The following is a 23,689-nucleotide window of genomic DNA, read 5'->3' as shown; positions in this document are numbered from 1 at the left end:
TGTTCTCCAACACATATGTGCACACATGTACACATACCACAAACTAACTCAGTCAGTGTAGTTTTATGTCAAGGGTATAGAAGTTTTACATTTTATCACAAAAAATAAACTATTAGTGTAGTTACAAATGCAATAAATTTTTACATTTTTAGAAAGTTGGTTAAAACACATAAATTCTATATTTAGCAGAAGTTGATTCTATACTCAATAGAATAGAAACTGTGGCTTTAGTAATTTATTATTTTGTGGATACATATAGCTAAGAACACATGCATGGCCCATGTGTAGAGGTCTTTGCAGAGTCGGTTCTTTTTCTCTCCCTTTATCCAGATCAAGAACTCAAACTCAGGTCACCAGACTTGCACGGCAAGTGCCTTTCCTTGAGCAGCCATTTTGTCCCTCCAGTCCTGTGTTTTAATCTGTTGGTCTCCTTACTCAGATTCTAGTGCCCCCCAGACTGTACAGCTTTCTCTCCCACCTGACTCATCCAATAGTGCCACCATGCCTGTTGAGTGAGTGTTGTATTAGAACATGGCCCCTTGTGCCTGCAGCACCCCCACTGCCTGCCTTCCCTCTCTTGTGCTGTATGGGCTGTCAGGTGTACGGCGGCTGAGGGCAAGCCCAGGCTGCATGGCATTGTCATAGCTGCTCATGTTCACAAGCAGAGTTGTCACCAAGTGTGGGAACCCAGACAGGAGTGTCGCAAGGAGGTGTGGAAGCGACACAGCTTGGGTTAGAGCAGAGAGTACCTGGCTCCCAGGGCACCTGTCCTCATCCCGCTGCAGAGAGTGGGATCAAGGGGAAGAAAGGGAGCAGGCAGGCCTCAGCTAATCTTTCTCCTGGGGGTCCAGGTGGACAAATTGGCAACCCCATTCACGGGGTTTTTTTTTCCTTGTCCCCTTTGTATCATAAGAACTGCTAATCGGATCCATGCTGCTGCAACTGTGGTTAGTTATTAGCAGAATAAAGGCAGATTTCTTCAAAAGAACGGGTGGGGAAACGACTGTACAAAATTGCAAGGTTGTTAGAATCCTAACCGCACAGCAGTCGATTCCCCCTACTCTGAATTACACGCTGAATGCGAGCCTTTCATCTGTCACTATAGCCGGTTCTTCACAAGGCAGCCAAACAGTAAGCTGCTCAAACAAAAAGAAAGGAATCTTAGAAAGAGGAAAAATATTGAAGAGGAATAAGAATGGGTAAGAGAAGGGGAAAATTAGGTTTTGTTTCTGTTAATTTGTCCTGGTGAGAGAAATACAAACTGCCTGCTCTGTTTGTCCCCTCCCCCACACACGCACATCAAAGTGAGGATTAGAGCAGATTTAGAGGGTGGCACTTCTGCATTTCATGTCTGGAGTTCTGCGTGAGTCAGACTTGGAACCTACCACTTTAAAATCTTTTTAAATCGACATCAAGATGCTACCTTCCTGGGTGAGCAGCATTCTATCCAAGCATGTTCTTCACCCCAGCACCGATGTGCTTTTCCAAATGCAGACTTGGAATTGCACCCCAGCTGGAAAGCTTTTAAAAAGATTGTGTTTTGATGAGAGTACAATCACATTTTCAGTATGGTAGTTTAGTCAGTTGCATGCATTGTTAGACACCAAAGGAGTATCTCCCAAACTGACTCCCCAAGATAGATGTGGCCCCTATGATGCCGCTTATCCCGCCCACCTCTTGTTGGTGCCATCACACGGGGCCTTACTGAGGAAGCCGATAAGCATGCCTCCCCATTTACCTTTTCTTCAATGGCCACTTGTTGTTTTCCAGACACACTTTTCATTCTTTCCCCAGTTACTGAGAAGAAAGAGCACAGAAACTGAACAAAGCTGGTGTGTCGAGTAATTCGACAGGGTGAGCCACAGTGCCTGTCAGCAGGAGAGGCTGCACCTCCCCTGAAGCCCCGGTCACCAAGGTAGTCCAGACTAAAGTTGATAGTCGCATGCTGATGACCTGACATGGAAAATACTCGGACTTGGTCTGCCTAAAGTCAGAGCACCAAGTGGCCTAAGCGGTCAAATCTGCAGCCTGTGTTTGGCCTTCAAGTCTCAGGTTGAGTTTACCTCATGCCTTGCAAGGCCTTTGTAGTTTCTGTGCCTCAGAATTTCGGTATGAAACTTTCCACACTGCAGGGCTCTGGATATCAGATGACCACCTGTTAAACTGACTTCATGTTGCAAATGTAAAGTGGACTTTGCGAAGTTAAAAGGTGACAGGCCGCAAGGACAGCTCCACAGGCAGAGGCGCTTGCTGCCCAGCCTGGTGGCCCCCGCTCAGTCCGCCTGACCCGCACGCTGTAGACAGAGAACCAATTCCTGCACGTTGTTCCCCGATTGCCACATGTGCATTCTGGCTCCTGTGCGCCCCCCAACCCAGGCAAACACTAAATAAATAAACAAAATGTGATTTTTTTTTTAAAGATGGTAATAGAAAAGATTGTTTGAATCTAGAAGGCCAAGTAAACAATGGTGTATTATCACAATTTTTTTTTTAATTGAGAAAAATAGCACTGCAAACCAAAGTGCAGGTGTCTGAGGGAGTCTGGCCAGAGCCTGGGTTCTTAGAGTCAGTGTGCAGCAGGCTCGCCGCTGCTCCCCGTCTGCCACATGATGGGCCTTCGTATCCAGTCAGCCTCGAGTCTAGCAAGAGCCACAGAAAATCTTTCTTCCCTTCTTACTGCTGTGGCTGAAAGTCACGAACCTTAAATGCACCCAGTGTTCAGATTTTGAAACACAGAGATAGGTATTCAGTGTGGAAAATAAAGGAGTCTGAAGAATGGACAGACACTGACTGTGATTTTCTGCAGGAAATCCGTTCTCCCCTTACAGTCTTCCTGCTGTGTGAATTTGGGCAAAGGAAAATGCAGAAGGCAAGAAAGGTCAGGTGAGATGGCTCAGTGGGCAAAAGCTCCTGCCAGGCCTGAGGAGCTAAATCTGATGCCAGAGCCCAGACAGTGAGGAGAGAGAACCAGTTCCTGGAAGTTATCCTCTGACTTGCGTCCTTGGAGCCTCTGCACATGCGTGCACGCACAGAAGGGAGGGGAGAGGGAGAGGAGGGGGGAGTAAGGCAGGACAGTGTCCAGATAAAGGCTTGTAACTTCTGAGATAAACTTAGAGTAGCTAGGGTTTGATATGTAAAATGTCTTAACACCCCAAATAACAAACCCTGAGTATTCTTAATGATAGTCTACCAGTAATCAAAAAGATTGCTTTTCTAATATCTGAAATCATGGACAAATCACAATAATCTGGGCAGTTTTGTTGGCTAGTCGCCTCTGAGGTTCTTAGCACACGTAGGTGCCTAGTGACAAAGGCTTGAATTCTGTTACAAACTCCTGGCTGGTGAGGCGGCTCAGCCAGGGGCACCTGCTCCTGAGGCTGCTGCCGGAATTGATCCTTGGGACCTGCATAGTGGAAACAGAGAGTCAACCTCTGTAAACTGTCTTTTAACTTCCAGACATGAGTCATGGAACATGTGTGTGGATATACATAAATCACCCACTTACACATACATGTTCACACACATGCATCCTCTCACACACACCACATACAAACACACACACACATAGATACACCCCTTACACATTCTCATTTTCTCTCTGTCTCACTGTCTCTGTCTCTGTCTCTCTCTCTGGGGCTGGATGGTTTGTTTCCCCGAGGCTGGTATGATTCAGTTCTTGATCCTTTATGCTGTATGACTGCGGGAGACAGGAGCGCAAGGACGTTCTAGTTACCCTCAATAGAGTTACCTTGACAGCCTGCTCACTGTGTTTATCTTCTGTCATCCCAACACAACACTCATCAGTCTAATATGTGCAGTGAGATCTCATCAATAGTTTATTTTCTATTTTGTTTGATCAAAGAGCTGAGAAAATAATTTAGCTCTTAGACCTGCCCTTACTGTGATTACCAAGCATGTCTGAGTCTGCTGGAAGTCTGGCTTGCAGAGGTTTTAAACCAGGCTATTGTGTGACTTCTGGGAAAGGGGGAATACGCATCGATTAACCCCAGAGAGGCCACCGACAACAAACCAAAGAAACAAGTCCACCAAGTGTAGCTCAGTGACCTAGTGAGCCTATGGAGGTGACTTGTAGGAGCATGGTGACTCAAAGGCAGCCGTGTCTCCAAAGAGCTCACCCCAGCATGTCAGTGACTCAGAAAAGTGGAATCCCTGGACCTCTGTACACAGCTTGCTGGCGGCTCCATGGAACAGTCTCCTCTCCCCCAGAAATCCTTTACTGCTTTTGTAACCTTGGGAAGGGACCTTGTGAACCTCAGACCCTCAGAGACCAGGAGGCATCGTTAGCTTTCTGAGTCTTCCGAGCGAGTGTGTCCTCCTTCCAACTGTGCAGCACACTGCTGTGTTTACACAAGCTTCTGTGTTGAATATGGGAGGGAGGGTGTGGCGGGTTGCCTGGCCAGGCTGCTCTTGCTAAACACTACCTGATGTTTATTGGCCTTTCAGCACAACTGTCCTGCCTGCTTCTTACTTATAGAATCATTTATAAAGGACCAGCAAACTGAGCCTGTGGGGCGATCCCAGGGCGTCACACAGTGTCATAAGTATAGTTCTATTTTTACCCCTTCATGTATCATCAGTGGCTGCTTTTAAACCATCCACAATCACTGAGTTAAGTAGTTGTGGCAGAGAACATATGGTCTGCAAAGCCTAAAATATTTACTATCTGCCAGTTTGTAAAAAAAATGGTTGCCTAATCCTGATTTAGAATAACAAGATAAAATTACATGATTACTGTTAACTCATAAAAATCTAATTAGCTATTAGTCTGAGTTTGCTTTCTGGAATAAGCAGCCATTTATTCGTTCGTCAACAAATATGTATTGAATGCTCACTGTGTGTCTGCTTCTGGAAATGTAGCAAAGAGTGACGCAAACAGGGCCCCTGTTCTTGTGGGATTCACACTAGTGAGAGAGGAGTAAGTTGTGAACATGCGAGTATTAGTCACAGTGTCCACTAGTGAGAACCGTGCCCTGTCGTAGTGACCGAGCCAGACCACTCCACACCTTGCTGCTCTGCAGCCGAGCTCCTCGAGTGGCTGGGAAGGCCTGGTGGCAGGAGCCTGAGGTGGCTGGTCACATGGCGTCCTCAGCCAGGAAGCAGAGATGCATGCTACCCAGTGTCTCTTCTGCTTTGTATTCAGTCCTGGGCCCCAACCCCTCGAGTGTGCCCCCACACTTAGGGTGGGTCTTCCCACTTCAGTCCATTTAATCTAGAAAACCCTCACAGATGTGCCCAGAGGCTGGTTTCTGTAATGATCAGAATGAATCATATCAGCATCACAGCCACATAGATATTATTAACTAGCTCATTGCCTATAAAGTATGCTTACTAGACATGTGCCAATATGCCAGAATATACATAGTAGCCAGTTGTCTCTAAACTACGTATGAGCCGGGCGGTGGTAGCGCACGCCTTTAATCCCAGCACTTGGGAGGCAGAGGCAGGCGGATCTCTGTGAGTTCGAGACCAGCCTGGTCTACAAGAGCTAGTTCCAGGACAGGCTCCAAAACCACAGAGAAACCCTGTCTCGAAAAACCAAAAAAAATAAATAAATAAATAAACTACGTATGAAGCTACAATATCTTGTTTATTATACTAAAAATACTTTATTGTCTGTTTTGCCTGCTTTTAATTAGAAAATTTACCCTCAAAATCTAGTTAGTATGGATTTAGAAAGGAAATGTTGTACCAGAATCTAGTTATATGATAGCTAAATGGCGTTTATCCCAGAAAGTCTGAGTGGTTCAGTAGTAATACTTCTATTTATATTATAGACCATGAAAAATGTAATCTTTAAAAAAAATCCAATCCCCAGTCATGACTTTATAAAGAGAAGGAAGCAGCGGTCAGTCATCAGGTGTAGGATGGACAGTTGGTTATATTGTGGACAACCTTGCAAGGCTTTTCTACGTAGGATACAAATGAGGCAAGGATGCACTTCCATTAATATCAGCAATGTAACAGAGAGAATTCAGTTAGAGACAGAAGAACAAGTATAGGGGGAAAAAAGCACTTTTTCTTCTTCTTCTGGAAAATACCAAATGGCGGATGACGCCAGCAGAGCGGGAGGACCCGGGTCCCAGGTTAGGAGGCCGCAACAAATCCATATAGGGTTTGTCAGTGGTCTTAGGTGCCATGGTTGTGGTCGAAGCCGTGGCCCTGGTTGAGGCCTGGGGGCTCTTGGAGATAAAACCGAAGACAAGAATTGAATCCCTGTCACCAAGCTGGGCTGCCAGGTTAAGGACATGAAGATCAATCCCTGCAGGAGATCTACCTGTTTTCCCGCCCACTAAGAAACCCGAGATTATTGACTTTTCCTGGGAGGGGCCATCATCTGGACCAAGCATTCCATTATCCCTGTGCGGAGAGGCTGCTGGGGGAACAAGACTGGTAAGTCTCAACTGTTCCGGGAAAAGTGACAGGCCGCTGTGGCGCTCTGTTGGTGCGTCTCACCCCTGCCCCCAGAGCCACTGGCATAGTCTCTGCTCCTGTGCTACTTGATGGTGGCTGGTACTGATGTCTGCCACACATCAGCCAGGGTCTGCACTCCCACCCAGAGCAACTGTGCCAAGGCCACCTTTGATGCCATCTCTAAGAGGATCCAGGTCCAGCTGTGGCTATCATATAAGGGTTTTTATACAAGAAAAAATAAAGTGGATTAAGTCTGTTAAAAAATAAAGAAAGAAAAATAAAACTATGCCCCAGTACAGGTATTTTTATAGAGAGTCCAAAACTAGACTAGATATATGACAAATTAGTCAATGAAATGATAGCCTGTCAAATCACTAGAGTAAGGGTGGGATTTTTTACTAATGATTTATTTACATTGTATTCAGATAGATACTTGCCTGCATTTATGTAAGTATACCCCATGTGTGCCTGGGGCCCGCGGAGGTTAAAGATGACTTCACGTCCCCAGGAACTGGAGTTTACAGGCCGGTGTGCGTAGGAGGGGTGACTCTCTGCACGTTTTTAACTTTAGAAGCAGCCCCATGCCAGAGCACATGCTGCCAGCCTGGTGAGCAAATGGAACAGCAACACTGTTAGATTTTTAATGTCTGTAATTTAAGAAAATTGATTGATTTAGATCAATTTGAGTTTGTTTCTGTTGGTGAGGTTATTGGTAAGAAGCTCAAATGTTCTCTAGTTTGGGACTGGAATTGGAGATGTGTATATAAACTAGTCTTTATACATATACACATTGGCATATCAGTTCATGTGATACATGGGTTGGGATATGACTTTGTCCTCTGGGAAAGCTAACAGCATTAGAATACCATTAACTGTGAGCCTCCCTGAAACCTGGAGCTAGGTCCTAGAGCTTGTCACCAGAAACAGGAACCAGGATTTCTAAAAGTGACGAACAAGACAATTCCAAGATGAGCCTGAAGCCTCTGATGGTCCTAAAAGGAAGGCCGTATTTAGTGAGAAGAGGGAGCCTGGCAATAGAGCCCAGGAACCAACTCTGGAGCCCACATCGGGAGAATCTGCCTCCATTTCATTCAGCTCACAGCATGGCTCACTTCCTGTTGGTCATGGAAGTGCACTAGCTCCCCATAGCTGTGACAGATCCCACATGAGACAACAGGAGAAAAGGGGGCTGCTAGGCCTGAGTTTGGAAAGTTAGATGTTTGTTAAGGTGCCTGTTGCTTCGGGTCTAAGTTGGGTATTACATCATAATGGGAACACAGGCTAGAACATGACTGCTCATTTGCTGGTGGCCAGGAAGCAAAAGAAAGAACAGGAGGCATGCATCTTAGGATTCCCTTATCAGCTCTTATTCCAGTAACCAGAGGCCTTCCTCAGAGTCCACCAATTCCCAGAAGTGCCCTGGATCAGAGACCAAGTCTTTAAAGCTTGAGTTTGGGAAATATAGAAATCTGGTTAACACACATGGAAGTCAAAGGGGAATAGGGAGTCACCATTAGCAGATAGATATCCTTGTGGTAAACCTCATAGGCAGGAGCTTCTAATAGATGGTAAAATAGCAGGTGAAAGTTTCAGGAGACATGAGACTCGGATAAACCTCAAAAGGGAAATGAACGCCCCGAAGTGAACGCCAGCCAGATCATGCAATCCACATGAACAGAAATGGAACGTGTCAGTGTCCTGGCCCCATGATAGGGTGCACGGAGAAGGATGTGGTACTTCTCACTGAATGTCCTCGTTTTCAGTGATGCAAATGTCTTACCCTGATGGGGAAGCATCATGCAAAACAACTCATTAGGACACTCCCAAAGTGTCAAGATTATATATAAGGGGTCAGGGAAGACTGGGGAACACTAAGGAGACAGTGGGGCACATGGATAAAAGCAGCGTTGGATGATTCTAGAAACAGGGACATTTACTGGAAAAATTGACCAATTCAAATAAGGTCCGTAGATATATGCCTACATAATTATGTTATAATTGCATAAGATGCATCCGTGAGTTCTGGGTGTAAGGTGACAGTAGACTGTTCTTGGTGTTTCAACTAAACAAAAGTAGAAGCTAAGGTAACTTACCGGCGCCTCCCTTTAAATTGCTGCACCCTTTTCCACAGAGGTGTTTCCACAGCTGTCAGCTAATAAATACGTAGGCGGGAATGGTGGGATTCGTTCTCATTTGCAGCGGTGTGTCCTGTTGGATTTTCCCATTGTGCTTATGTCATTACAGATATAGACGAGAGTGAAACCTGGGGCATGACAAAGGAAGCAGCCTCTTGCTTTGAAATATGGTTCAGATTGAATTATGGAGGTTGGAGTTCCTAAGTTTGACTTGTTTACCTTACATGGCCGGGTCCTCCTTTGAAATAATTACCAAACTCTGAAAGAGTTTACTTAAAATTAGCATATATAAAGCCCCGCAGATTTGAGGGATTTACTTAATTCAGTTCATCAAAGGCTCTGGATTTCCTTCTGTGGACTGTGGACACAGCGAGTTCTCCTGTGCTCCACTTCACATGTATGTTACTGCTGTAGCAGTACTTATCTCCTGTGCTCCACTTCACATGTATGTTACTGCTGTAGCAGTACTTATCTCCTGTGCTCCACTTCACATGTATGTTACATGTATGTTACTGCTGTAGCAGTAGTTATGCGGTTGTCCCCGCGTGCACACAGGCGGTTATTCCCCAGTGTCACGGTTACGTAATAGTCGTGGAAGAGGCTAAGGAGAAAAGGGTGAAAGCAGGGAAACTGGCGTAAACTTTTTTTCTTCAACATTAAACAGCTGGTTGTTTTGTTCAGAGGGTAAATTTAATGTGCGCATTCCTGGTTGCTATGAAGGGACATCACCCTTCCATTGCACTGGGTAGCCCACAGCAGTGGTTTATGTGGCGATGCTGTATGCATGATGGCGTGAGTTTCTTGCAGCCTTTTATTTTTGCTTGGTGCATCGTAAGGGAGAGCAGTGCCTCAGGCATGCACAGTGGAAGCCATACTGCCTGTGTTGACATAGAACTGCTGTTTGTTTTCTCAGTGTGAGCCTATGAGTCCAGCCTGTCATGCAGAAGCGAGCACTATAATGGAAGCGCTTACTGTCTTGCGGCAGCTCATTCCCCAATGACGCTCTTAAAAGTCTGAGTTTGGCTGCAGAGTGCTTTAAATTTCTAAATGGACTATAGATTGGGGCCATGGGGCATTTCATTTTATAGGAAGCATGCAACCGCAGTGGCTACAAAGCAATTTTTGTAGATCTGTAGCCGCGTCAATGACCAGTGTTTGCTCTTGGAGTTGTTTTAGACCAGAATGTTAAATGTTTTGACTGTACAGGTGATTATTTGGTATTAATATTAGGTTACTATGGATGCCTAAGATAATGCCAGTTGGTGCACACTGGGCTATTTGTCAAGTCTTCTTTCTTATTGGGTGGGCACATCTAGGGGCTCCTCGTGGCTCAAGGTATCTCCTGAGTGTGACAAAGAAACACTCAGAAATATGTACCAAGCTTTTTATTCTCTAAAAGTGGGGTGCCTAAGCCCCCCATAAGAACTTGAGGATTATTTTACAGTCATGCTTTCGTAACGTATTTCCTTCTACCTGCGGTGGAAATCATCGGCCTTCCATTTGCTATCCTGTGCAGGCATTATTATTAGAGTTACTCATGGCAGACCCGCAGACTCCAAGACTTCAAGAGATACATCATTGTGTGTCTTGCAACCTCCACTGGCTTGAATTTGAAGTTTCTGTCTCTACTCAGCAGCGATTCTTGTCAGTAGTATATTTGGCTATGGGAGAACAGGACCTGTGGAATCAACATATAGTGTCGGCTGTCCTGATCACGTGACCACCACTCAGAGGAATGCGGGGACATTGTGTGTGTATTGGGGGTGTCTCTTTCATATTCATTGTAACAGAGGGATAAGGTAGAGCATGAAATAGCAATACTCCCATGCTGTGAGTGCTTGGGTCTTGAGGGTGATGTTAAATTCAATACTTTTGAATTCTGCCGTGTCTTTAGCCTTAGAAATGCATCTAAAGCTCTGGGCTAGGAAGGGAGTTAATTGTGTAAAGGACCTTCGTGATGCTTAGTTCAAAATTATGCATCAAGCCTCCACGTGATTGGTATCTCTCTCTTACCAATAAAATAAGTGTCTTTTTTTTTATTTTGTATTCTGAGATGATGAGTTATTGTATATTCCTCCTGCAAAGGGAGGGAGGACGGAAAAGACATGATTCTCACCTCAAGAAACTTGCATTTTATGTGAAGAAATAATTGAGTGAACATTAAATTACTGGGAATTAAAGAAATACTGTTGCTGTATCAGCAACAGAAACCAACAGTGGCGGGGCAGTGCCCCTCTTCAGTGCTAATGTCCCTCCCTCTTTGTGTGTCTTAGTGAATCTCTGATTGCTTATTAGAAATTGATGTTACAATATTGATTGGCTATACCGGTGAGTGAATGCCAGCTGTTTTTCATTCTTACCCTGTGGGGCTGAGTTCAGACTCCAGAGCTAAGTTTGGCTGGCTGTCTTGGGTTTCTGGGATGTGGTGAAGGCTGTGTCGAATTGCAGCCACTGGTTGATTGCTCCGTGAGTTTGAAGTCATTCAGCAGTTTTTGTGTTTTTAAGCAGGTCTTTTGGTAAATATCTTTATCTGCTTCATATTACAGGGGAAAGAAGAAGTCCTCTGCTTTCTGAGCTTTCTTCTCTGCCTTTGTGATCACGAGAGTGAGCTGTTAACTGCATCTTGGTTTCTGGAGTCGCAGTATCAATCCTCAGTATAAAGCTATGTTTCCCTCTTGTGTTTTACAGGCAGCCAGATGCCTCCCCAACCGCCAGGGAGCCAGTCAGAATCCAGTTCCCATCCTGCCTTGAGCCAGTCACCAATGCCACAGGAAAGAGGTGAGTCTCGGGTCATCCCCAGCAGTCCCACTGTAGACAAGGTGGATGAGGTTGCTCACTTACACAGGTCGTGTTTGCTGTCAAACGAACACAAGTTTTCATGTAACAGAAATCATGAAGAGGAAGCTGTCTTTCTGATAGATTGGGTGACATTTGGCCAAGGGTGACTCAAGAGCCAAAGACTATGCATCGTGAAACATCATCTGTACACATTTTGAGAAACTAATGTCTACATTTGTGTGTATGTGCATGTGTGCATACACAAGTGTGTGCTTATGTGTGTGCTCATGTGTGTATGTGCATGTGTGCACACACAAGTGTGTACTTATGTGTATGCTCATATGTATATGTGCATGTGTGCATGCACAAGTGTGTGCTTATGTGTGTGCTCATGTGTGTGTGCATGTTCATGTGTATGCAAGTGTGTGCATCTGTACGTGTGTGAGTGTATGAGAGTATGTGTGTCTGTGTGTGTAGGACAACAGTTTTGACTGATGACTCATTCCTGTGGTGTTTGCCCGCAGGTTTTAAGCACATAACAAGACCTTGTATAAAATCGTAAGGTCTTCAGACTGGAGTCCACTTGGAAGATCACATGGTCAGCTCTCTGGGGTAGACTGTAGAGTTCACATTGATTCCCTCAGTAGAGGGTTGGTGGCACCCTGGTCAGAAAAGGAGCGTGTGCTTTCCTGATGCTTCCAAACAGATGTTGTCTTGTGTCTGCGAACTCTTCATTGGCTTTACTGGGTGCTGCGTATCACTCCATGGTGTGTTCATAATGCCTGGTGTCCCTTAGGCTTGTCCCTCGGTCCTCTTGTCCCCGGTGGGGAAGGTACTGTCGCTCCTGGGGGGAGGGTAAGGAAAGACAGTTTTAACCCAGGTTGGCGTAGGGAAGGGCTGCGCATCACCACTGGGCCAAGGGTGATTTTAACCTAGTTTCGTATGGACTGCTTTGTTTGTGGGTCAGGTGGGTTTTATCTTTTCTACGTAGGCAGGCGTAGAGACACAAGGTTCGGAGTGCTGGTGTGCCTGGGTGCTTCTGGGAGAATGGTAGAGATGGCTTTGAAATTTTAAAGTGTGTGTGAGCCATGTGTACTGATGAATTCCATTGCTGGGCCTGCCCCAGATTTCTCATCAGGAGGTTAAGGGGGCACAGTTTAGTCAGCATTGTTGACAAGCTCCCAGCTGTTGCCAGTGTGAGGGGATGCATTGGTCCTGGCTTACAGCTTGGGTCTGAAGTTGGGCCAGTGAGGTGGCAGTAAGAGGCATCTTTCCTCCACTGGGCACCTACCCACTCAGACCAGGCCAGCACTGAGCAGGACACAGATAGCTCTTGTTTGGAGGCCCTAAAATAGTAAGTACAGCATACTAGGTAGCAGCGAGACGCCCTCACCGCCCCTCACAGCATTTTCCCAGCCCTTAAAACTGGTGAGATTTGACAACTGGAACACAGGCATAGACCTGACATCTGTGGGGACGCTGAGTCCGATCGGTTAGCAGGGCAGGCTGTAGGCATTTCCCCTGCAGAGGCATTATTGTGTTTGTCATTTCCTTCCCTCTTAGCATTAGTGTGGTTTGGCTAATACGCTGGCTACCTGACAATCTGGGTGGTTGTAGCAACCATTTCCTTCAAGTAGCAAGTTCCTAATTAGTTTTATAAGTTGCTAGATCTTTTATGAGCATATTCCCTAAACCTTCTTCCCTAAAACTTCCTTTTTCAAAAATAGCTCTTAAATTATGGGCTGGCTGACATAGAGGAGTTAATTTTCCTTTAAAAGTAAGAAAGGGGATTAAAAGAAAATAAGCTTCTTATTTGTTATAATTTTATAAAAAATGTTTGTTCTTACACCATTTGATACAATAGAATAAACACTTGTTTTACATATTTGATAGCTAGTATCTGTCTTCAGAATGTCTCCCTTCCAGACCCCCAGGTGTTGTCAAGGCTCGGGGCTGAGATAAACAGGCTGAGTGGCTTCCTTTCACACGTGCTGTGATGAGATGAGGGGAACCCTGAGCCCCAACTCTGCTTCTTGTGTGTGTTCTAGAGACACATGCTGTCGCTCACGTCAAGGACCGTGTAAGCACTTACCTGAACACAGGCCCACAAAAGGTGCTCTAGGCAGTTTCTGAGCCCTACCTCAAGTCCCTGTGACACAGCAGTGTCCTGGAGCCAAGTCCCTCCAGGCTCACGATGTCGGATGAACTCGTTTAGCTTTTTGTCTTGATATTATCCCTTCTGCTTGACCTGCGTGTTCCTCATAGCAACAAACAACATACCTGGTTTAAAAGAGGTTCACAAATGGCAGGGTCTCTCATGCATGGGTCTGAACAACTTTGGTATCTGCAGGCCGTTAAGATGCTCACATACCCTCAAGGATGAGATTCTGAGTTCTGCAGTCTCTGCTCCTTCCTCTCTGCTGGTGGCTCTGTCAAAGGACGTCAGTCGTGAAGCCCTTTCCGCACATTGTACTTGGATGCAGATGACCATGGCTCACTACAGCTGTCTTTTTCGTGCACACAGATGTGGCAGCATGGCTTCCAGAAAGGAAAGAGATGCTTGATTGATGTTAATTGGCAGTGATTCTCAGCCTCTAGGTCTCGACCCCTTAAGGGTCAAACGACTTTTTCACAGTGGTCGCCTATCAGACATCCTGTATGTCAGATACTTATATTACGGTTAATAACAGTAGCAGAATTACAGTTATGAAGTAGCAATGGAACAGTCACTGCAGTGTGAGAAACTGTATTAAAGGGTCCCGGCATTAGGAAGGTGAAAACCACTGTTGGGCGGGGCTCTCTCTACACTTTCACCTATTTTCCAACGTAACACTCCATTGACACTTCAATGCTGAAATGTTTACTAACTGAAGGATTCTTTTTTAAAAAAAAAGGTTAAAACTTGAGTTTGATATTCTGTAATAACATGTATTTATCAGCTTTTGTTGGTGTGACAAAGACCTGAATAAGTAATTTGACAGGTGGAAAGGTTTGTTTTGGTTTGAGCTTTCAGAGGTTGTAGTCCAAGATCAGCTGGCTCCATGGACTGGGGCTGAGGTGAAGCGTCACAGAGAAGATGGCACACGGGAGCGGGAGCGTTACTCCCCGAGACACCCCGGGAGCACAGATAGATGGGACAGGAGAGGCCCTCCACAGACAGGCTTCCTCCAGCCAAGCCCAGCTCCTTCCTAGCTCCCATCACCTCCCAACACTACTATAGAACTAGGAATCTGTCCATGGATAAGTTACTAACTCCGAGCCTTCGCCATCCAGTTATGCAAACTGTGATTGAATCTACCGTCTTAGGAGCCAAGACCTCAACACAGGAGACTTTGGGGGACATATCATGAAATGTTCCTTGTTCTTGTTTTAAACCAGCTCTTGCTGTAGAGCCATGTTACCTCATGCACAATAGGGGTAGCATGTTTAAAAACTGCCCAGAGGCGTTTAGGCTGGCAGGAGCCTTGTTTCTTTATATTTAGTGTGTACTTCTTAGACTTCCTAAAGAACAATTTGAAAAACTTAATGTGTGGCCCGTTTCTCAGGACGGCTTGGACTATGGAATAGTCATTTGAGTAGATAAATATGTATAATAAGTACTAACATTAAAGGGGTCACAGTTTTAACCCCTAAAACACTGTAAACCTAATAAAACTAGTAAATGCTTTTCTGGTTTATTGGATTAGCAATTAGGTAAAAATATTGAAGGAAGCCTTATTTATTTGGACAGATGTAGAGAGGTCAAAATTAATTTTTTGCAAGCCTTTTAATTGAATCCCTTTTTAATTTTCACCGTGGTGTCTAGTTAAATATTCATGTTGCTACTGGTGGCTTTCTGAAGGGCTGCACTAGAACTGGAGTCGCAAACCAACACAGCTGGTTTAACCCTTTTCATCTAGCGTGCCAGCAGGGACTTCCTGAGCGCAGTCCCACAGTATCTGAATAATTAGAAGGTAGTAATGAGGATTTAATTAGTCCTTGAGATAGGTTGGAACAGAACCCCTAAGAACTTTCCCTCTCGGACACAGACTGCAGGCAGCATTGACAGTGCCGCTAGCTGTGATGTACTGGAAAATGTATTCTGTGGCTTGAGGCAGTTCTTCGGGGCCCTTGTGTGAGCATCAGATCAACACAGGAGACATCCTGGGTGAAGGCTTCCAGAATTGTTGAGCAGCGCCCCAACCTTCATTTTCTCTCCATGCCGACCTACATAGAGATCTCGTTTTCCTCTCCCTGTCCAGAAAGAGGAGTTGCCATAGCAGCATGAGTGCTACCCATGCCTAACTGGGGACCCCTCCTGCCCTAGCAGATACCAGCATCAGCAAAATCCAATAAGTACAGCCAAGAGAAGAGCAGTAACAAAGTGTTGCCTTTTTATAAATTTCAAGTATTTTGTGTGGTCAAATGCCATAGGGTCTTTGGCCGTTTGTCAGCAGAATCACACAAAAAGAAACTTGGAATCTGATCTGCGCAGTGCTGTTTCTCAGTAACTGCATTTTATTAAGTAAATTAGTCTGGTACCCAGGAAAGCATGTAACAGACCGGGTACACATTGAGGTGTTTTTGTGAGCAGCTACAAAAGGAGAGTCAGAACTTAGGCAGTTAGGATCGGCCCTTTAGCGCTTAGGTGTCGTCTTCCCAGCCAGAGGTTTAGGTGTTAATTTAGACTGGGTTAGGAAGGAACGCTTCTATTGCTACCACATTCCTCTTCTGTTCTTACAATGTTTCTCTTTACCAACTATTGGTGCATAGCAGCTTCTCTTCCAAGTGAGCAGAATTCCTCATCAGAATTGCAATCATGTATTGTATGGAAAAAGCCTTTCTCACACTTTGTATGTATGTTCATGTTTGTGCACATGTGTGTACAGGTGCCTTTCTCAACAGCTCTACATCTTATTTTTTGAGACAAGATCTACCAGTAGGCATTGAATCTAGCAGTTTATCTCTACCAAATGGTGAGGCAGAGAGTTCCAGGGGTCCACTGTTTCCACCTCCTTGGTAATAGGACTACAGGCATGTGCTGGTACCCCTGGCTTCTTAAGTGGGTGCTAGAGACCCAAACTCGGCACCCGAGCCATCTCCCCAGCTTCTTTCTTGTACTTTCTGGCGCCATGGCGTTGGAAAGGTTCTCTTGGAGTCTCTGTGGGTTCCTGAGCCCCTTGAACACACACCCAGATCTACCTGGACAGCAGAGGTACTGTAAGTGCCCGGCACTCCCAGACCAGCAGTCCGTCAGTGTTCATGCCATTCAGCACAAGTCTCCCGAGCAGAGAACCAAGAGTGGTATGCGCCGCGTGCCTCCTGCTATCAGTGTGTCTCCTCCGGCATTGGGGGGCATCTGGAGTCTACACATCTGGTTTCTGTCTCTAACCCTGCCAGAAGCATCTCCAGCTGAGGCTATGGCACCCTGTCCTGGAGACCTCACATCTAGACCCTGTCACTGATTGCCATCCTACCTCGCCATTCTCTTAGATTCTGAGGATATTTACATGGAAATAAGTAAAATCTTTAAAGTTTCCAATATCATGCCTGGTTTCAAAGTGATAACTATCCCAAAAGCTGATTTGTAAATTGTTGGGTTTTTTTTAAGTTTCTTCAGAATGTTGATTGACCTAATTTCTAATTTTAGTTCATCTTTTTATTACTTCTTTTATCTGTAGTCTGTCTGTCTTAGTGCCTCTTCATTTTGGAGATTAACTGTAATCATAGCATATCTCCTTCCCTTCTCCTTCTGCCCCTCCCATGCACCTTCCTGTTCTCTTATTCATGAGTTTTTTTTATTAATTGTTATTACACATTTTCATATACATGTGTTTTCAAGGCTGACCATTTGTATTAGATAACCAGTTGGTGTACTCTTCCCTGGGGTAGACTATTTCTCCTGCGCCCAGCCTTCCTATAATTTTTTCTGCAGGGTTGAGGCCTCGTAGGCTTTTCCCTAACCACTTTAGTGTGTATGTTGTTGTTCTTGTCTTGCCTATGTTTGGCTAGTCTTTCTGGTGAGACTTTATGGGTGTGGCTTCTGATACTTCTCAGAGACACAGTTGTACAGCAAACTCTGATCCTCTGGGTCTTAGAATCTTTCCCTCCCTTCCTCTTCTGCGATCCCTGAACCTAATCTAACTTGCTGCAGTAGATTGTAGATGTGTCCCTGGGAACTGGACTTCGCAGTATACGTTTGATTGGCTGTGGTTTTCTATAATGGTCTGTCTGTTGCAGAGAGAAGTTTCCTTGGTGAGGGTTGAAGACTACACTTACCTGTGGGCATGGGGACAAATATTTATAGAGTGTAGTTAGGGATTGTGGTAAAGTGGTGGCCGTAGGTTCTCTGAGATGCATGGCATTACTAGCTCTGGATAGCTGGCTGGGTTTACAGTACCAGGCATGATTTCCCTCTTATTTGACTGAACTCCTGAACTGTCAAAAACAGATCAGCATGTTTGTGCTAAAATCAGAGGCAGCCAAGAGGAGGGTAAGGAATGGGAAGTGGGTTTGGTGTTTCGTTCTGATGGGGGAACCTGCAGAGAAAGGCCGCCGCCTGCCTCTGGTTCTCCACTTTGAGACAGACAGTAAGCCTGCCCACACTGGGAAGTTCCTGGAATGCGCTGGTTATTGGGGGGGGGGGCGGTAATAAAGGAGTGTATTCTGTACTCCTTTCTAGCTCTTCTAGATCTAAGGAGAAATTGCCTGCTGACCATTAGCAGCAGCCCCCATCACCTCCAAAAGCAATTGATTAGCCTCTGCTCTTACTGAGGATTCCTTCTTATGACCTGCAAAATATGACAGTAAACTCAAATGGGAGGTTGCTTACAAGAGATGGTGTCTGGACCTCACTCTAGAGAGCTTTCTGATCTCCTGAACCTCTGGACTTGGCCTCCAGGAAAGTGTGTCTCACAGAAAGTTGGGAAAACATTACATACAGGAAAGCTCAGTGTTCGCTGACGAGTGTCTGTTTGACTCTTAGGGTGTTTTAGAGGACATGGTGCTGACGAGTGTCTTTACTCTTAGGGTGTTTTAGAGGAGACATGGTGCTGACGAGTGTCTTTACTCTTAGGGTGTTTTAGAGGACATGGTGCTGACGAGTGTCTTTACTCTTAGGGTGTTTTAGAGGAGACATGGTGCTGACGAGTGTCTTTACTCTTAGGGTGTTTTAGAGGAGACATGGTGCTGACGAGTGTCTTTACTCTTAGGGTGTTTTAGAGGAGACATGGTGCTGTTGAGTGTCTTTACTCTTAGGGTGTTTTAGAGGAGACATGGTGCTGACGAGTGTCTTTACTCTTAGGGTGTTTTAGAGGAGACATGGTGCTGTTGAGTGTCTTTACTCTTAGGGTGTTTTAGAGGAGACATGGTGCTGTTGAGTGTCTTTACTCTTAGGGTGTTTTAGAGGAGACATGGTGCTGTTGAGTGTCTTTGACTCTTAGGGTGTTTTAGAGGAGACATGGTGCTGTTGAGTGTCTTTGACTCTTAGGGTGTTTTAGAGGACATGGTGCTGACGAGTGTCTTTACTCTTAGGGTGTTTTAGAGGAGACATGGTGCTGTTGAGTGTCTTTGACTCTTAGGGTGTTTTAGAGGACATGGTGCTGTTGAGTGTCTTTGACTCTTAGGGTGTTTTAGAGGACATGGTGCTGACGAGTGTCTTTACTCTTAGGGTGTTTTAGAGGAGACATGGTGCTGTTGAGTGTCTTTGACTCTTAGGGTGTTTTAGAGGAGACATGGTGCTGACGAGTGTCTTTACTCTTAGGGTGTTTTAGAGGAGACATGGTGCTGACGAGTGTCTTTACTCTTAGGGTGTTTTAGAGGAGACATGGTGCTGTCACTCTATCAGCTCCTCGCTGCCCAGGAATTGTGCATGTGACATTTATCTCTCAATGCAAGCATCTGAGAATATCTGGATCTTGGTAAATTCAGTATTGTATATTGCATAAAATGTGTTTTCCTCCTTATCCTTTTGTGTTCCCTACCTCGGTGAAAGACCATTTTTTGCCTTTAATCCCAAGCTAAATCACCCCAACCTGGGTCTCCCTCTGAGTAGTCATGGGGTTCCAGTAGCTCCTCCATTTACCAGCTCCCCACATGAGCTGAGCAGCCAGTGTCTCCAGGTACCCTTAGCAGGTCTGTCTTTCTGTTGAAGGCCCTTCTCTGAGCAGCGCTGTCTTCTCTTTATGGGCTCTCTCCACACCCTGTTTCACAGTTTGCTACCACATTAACCCTGTCTTAGAAGCTCTGTGTACACTGACTGACTGGTCTATGAGCCACCGGGCTCTTCTTGCCTGGCTCCCACCTAATAGTCAGGTCCAGATCACTGACCCGTGTTTAGCTTCAGAGTCACTGTTTGCCAGAGGTGAATGAAGAGGCCCCTGCATGCTGCCTCCCACCCCATCCACCATTGGTTGAGTGTCACAGGCTGAGGCTGGCAGCTCTTGGCCGCTCACAGGTGGGTAACACTGGGGCATCATAGGGTAGAGCTCCATGGAAGCCAGGACCGTGGTCTCCTCCACCTCAGATTCCAGTGTTTCCTGTCCCATTTCCAGACTCTCCTTTTCATCTGCAGGTGCTGAGGGAGCAGAAGATCTGGGTTTTAAGTTTTAAGTGGCAAACTTAACCATTAATTTAATGATTTTGTGACCTTGGACCTTTGGTGAAATCTGCTTCCTCATACATAAAACGAAGGTTGGAGTGTCCTTTGGACACAGTGTGCATGCAGCTGGAGAGGACCTTGTTTCTGAAGTGGTGAGCGCAGGGCATTGTTATTAATAAGATGAGCATCATGTGGGTCGCTCAGATGAAATGGGTTGGAGCCCGCAGAGAGCACTGTTTGCATCTCTAGATGTGATTAAGAGCGCTCAGGGTGCCGTGGCCATCCACTCGTTTGCTTCTTTCAGCCCAGCAACGCTTACCCTCACTGCCTCAACTTGGAAGACAACTTTTGCAGTAGACATTTGCGTGGAGAAAGATTGAATGTTTTGTCCCCATCTGCCAGCTGGGTAATCAGTCTGACCCTCCCCTGGCTCTAATTTACCCGGTGATAGATGATGTCACTTTGGATGTAAGTCAGCAGCTGAGAGTGAGTGGGGTGGGCAGGGGCAGCCTAGTGGTTGCTGTGGGGCCTGCGTGTGAAACTCCACAGTAGCAGGGAAGGAGAAAGAGCGATTCTGCCAGTTAACCTAATGGCACAGCTGGCGCAACGCAGGGGGCCTGGGTTAAAGCCTTGAATGGGTCATTAGTTCCCGTCTTCCTCGGAGCAGTTCATGTGGTGAAGAAAAGCGGGCAGGCAGATAAACACTGAAGATATTAAAATGGGACCAGAATGCTTCTTACGGCCCATTTTTCTCTCTAGATAGGAATGTGACACCTACTTGTGAGTGTGATGGCCATGTCTGCCTTTCTCGTGGAGACACGGTGCTGAGGCGGTGCCGCCTGTGACCACTGTGACACACATGTGTGACATCTCCTATTGAACTGGCTCACAGAAACAAGTAATTCTGAGGGGGTTTTTGCTTGGTTTTTTTTTGTTGTTGTTGTTGTTTTTCTTGTTTTATTTAGCAGATGCCAGCGTGAAAATAGATTGTCCCTGTGCCAAAGGAAAAGCATGTTTGTGTTTTGGTGGCTTCTGGAGCTTTTTGTGTCTTACAAGTGCTCTTGTGGCTCTCAGCAGCTGACATGACCGCCTTTGGTGAAGCAGTTGAATAGAGTGTGACTGGGGCCTGGCTCTGCTGCGCGAGCCTGGTGCTCACCTCGGTTCCTCTGCTGCGCCAGCCTGGTGCTCACCTCGGTTCCTCTGCTGCATGAACCTGCTGCTCGCCTTGGTTCCTCCGCTTCCCGAGCCTGCTGCTCGCCTCGGTTCCCCTCCTGTAGGACAAACCATTACTGTTTGTACTTACTTGACCCCTTTTCTCCAACAATCTTTGCAGAATTTTCTGTTGGATACATAAATCACGGATAGACAGTTGGAGGCCAAGACCCTGGTTAAGAATCCTTCAAGTTTAGCTTTTCACACATAAGATGACGCTGAAGAGAACACTGGGAAGTCCATGGTCTCCACACCTTCAGAAAATCCTAGTGGGTTGCTATCCATTATGTTCTGGTTATCATGTCATTGCTATCCACCGATGCTTGTGGCCCTGAGGTTAGAAAAGCTGCAGCCCGTTCTCGCTCTTCATGTGGAATGTCTGTTCAGGCTCTTGACAGGAAGTACTCTCCCCTCTACCCGTCACCCTCATATGCCAAGAAGGCTGTACACTTGAGACATGAGACACCCAAAGCTGGTCAGGCCTGGAATGGCTTGAGATTGGCGAGCTTGTCTGTGCTTTCTGGATATTGAAGTCAGCTCTGGATGACTATGGAAAGAGAACTCAACAAACAGACCTTAGGGCCACTGCAGGCCAGAGGTGCTTGGGGACAGCATTCCACCTGGGGGAAGTAACCACTTACAGGGACCTAGAGTGTGCTTTGCTTCACTAGTGAATCGGTTGTAGGGGAGCCTGGCAAAGGGATGGGTTTGTGGCCGGAAGTAAATGGTTATCTGTAAGTTCCTGAGGCGTTTGTATGTCTCTTACAAGCATCTTGTGTGCACGCATCAGCTCTTCGTTTCATTTCCTCACATAAGGGAGGTGCAGTTGTCAGAAATGGCGTCAGACTCCCGTGTGACAGCTCCACATTCTAGCCCGGCTTTTCTGACCAGAGCCTACGGTCTTCATGGCTGCAGGCACAGTGGAGCTGGGCAGAGGGGTACACTGGAACATGTTTAGGTGGTGGAGACAGCTGTACTTTCTGCCTGTTCAGCACCCAGTCTTCTTCTCCTGTCGGTTGCTCCTTCTCACGATAGCCTTCCCTTGGGAAGGACTCTCTGAACACAAGGCAAGAAGTGGCCAATCCTGCTCTATACAGTAGAGGTACAGGGCTCTGGATGGAGCTGTCCCATGAGTCACTCTGGGCATGTGTGTTGGCTCCAACTGCACACCCGGCACTGCGTGGGCAGATGAGAAAGGAGGCCTTAAAGCCGCAGTGCTCACAGTCTGTGGGAGAGCCAGTTACAGGGACAGATCACCGTGTCAGCATGCTGGCTACTCTAGCGCAGAGGTCATGCATGCTGCTGGCCACGCATGAGAAGCCTTCTGTCCTACAACGCCAAGGGTGGTGACAGGTGGGACCATAAGGGTGGGAGTCCCTGAGGATAAAGGTGCAAGGCCTTTTGGCACAATACAAAAAGGAGGACACTAAGCAGTTTATCTAACTGTGCTTTCCCTAGTGAGTTTCTCTTCCCATCTGACTGCAGATTGCACATAGTAGGGATAAAGCTTGTTTTGTGAGCCAAAGGGTACATGAATAAATAAAACACATGCACATGCTCCTGCACACATCCGTGATGGCAAAAATAGCTCTTATAAACTGTGTGTTGTGTATTTAAGTCCATAAGCACAGGATCTCATCTTTTCCTCTAAAAAGGTTCTTTTTCTTCTTTAGTTGATGAAGGCTAGAGTAGAATGGGGTCTGCAGGTAGATTTGTGTAACATTGTCATGAACCTAGATTCCAGCTTGGTGGCTTAGGTTGCGCTCACACAGTGAATGAGTGTTGGTAGGCTCGCTGTCAGGCAATAACTGCCTTGTATAGCATCCATGGGGCTCTTCAGCACAGAAGCACACTTTCGTGTGCACTTTCTCTGCTTGACTCTCAGAATGATCCCATAGCCCAGGGAAAGAAGAGCCTGCTCTGCCCCGTGTGGATGCTCACGGTCACCCATGCCCTGCCCTGTGTGGATGCTCACGGTCACCCGTGCCCTGTGTGGATGCTCACGGTCACCTGTGCCCTGCCCCGTGTGGATGCTCACGGTCACCCGTGCCCTGCCCCGTGTGGATGCTCACGGTCACCCGTGCCCTGTGTGGATGCTCACGGTCACCTGTGCCCTGCCCCGTGTGGATGCTCACGGTCACCCGTGCCCTGCCCCGTGTGGATGCTCACAGTCACCCGTGCCCTGCCCCGTGTGGATGCTCACAGTCACCCGTGCCCTGCCCCGTGTGGATGCTCACAGTCACCCGTGCCCTGCCCCGTGTGGATGCTCACAGTCTCCCGTGCCCTGCGCCTCATGGGTGCTCACGGTCACCCGTGCCCTGCCCCGTGTGGATGCTCACGGTCACCTGTGCCCTGCCCCGTGTGGATGCTCACAGTCACCTGTGCCCTGCCCCGTGTGGATGCTCACGGTCTCCCGTGCCCTGTGCCGCGTAGGTGCTCACGGTCTCCCGTGGCAGAGGCAGGTCAGAGGCTGTGCCTCTTTCCTGGCCTGCTCAGGCTTCTCCCTCCTAAAGAGCATGATTTCCATGGCTGTTCTCATTTGCAGTGTGAGAAA

At 46.6% G+C, this 23,689-nt stretch overlaps 1 protein-coding gene across 4 annotated transcripts in view; it reads left to right on the top strand.

The window, feature by feature from the left end:
* Arid1b (AT-rich interaction domain 1B) overlaps nucleotides 1-23,689 on the top strand; it is a 357,367-nt gene that overhangs the window by 267,925 nt on the left and 65,753 nt on the right. For all 4 annotated transcript variants that reach the window (XM_057757693.1, XM_057757703.1, XM_057757684.1 and 1 more), the window contains one exon: nucleotides 11,256-11,345. In XM_057757693.1, the coding sequence (XP_057613676.1) occupies nucleotides 11,256-11,345 (90 nt within the window). The remainder of the gene's footprint in view (nucleotides 1-11,255; nucleotides 11,346-23,689) is intronic.

Source organism: Chionomys nivalis, chromosome 2 (assembly GCF_950005125.1).
Source record: "Chionomys nivalis chromosome 2, mChiNiv1.1, whole genome shotgun sequence".
NCBI lineage: Eukaryota > Metazoa > Chordata > Mammalia > Rodentia > Cricetidae > Chionomys > Chionomys nivalis.
Note: the sequence above shows the minus strand (reverse complement) of the source record. Positions and strands in the feature narration are given on the sequence as shown.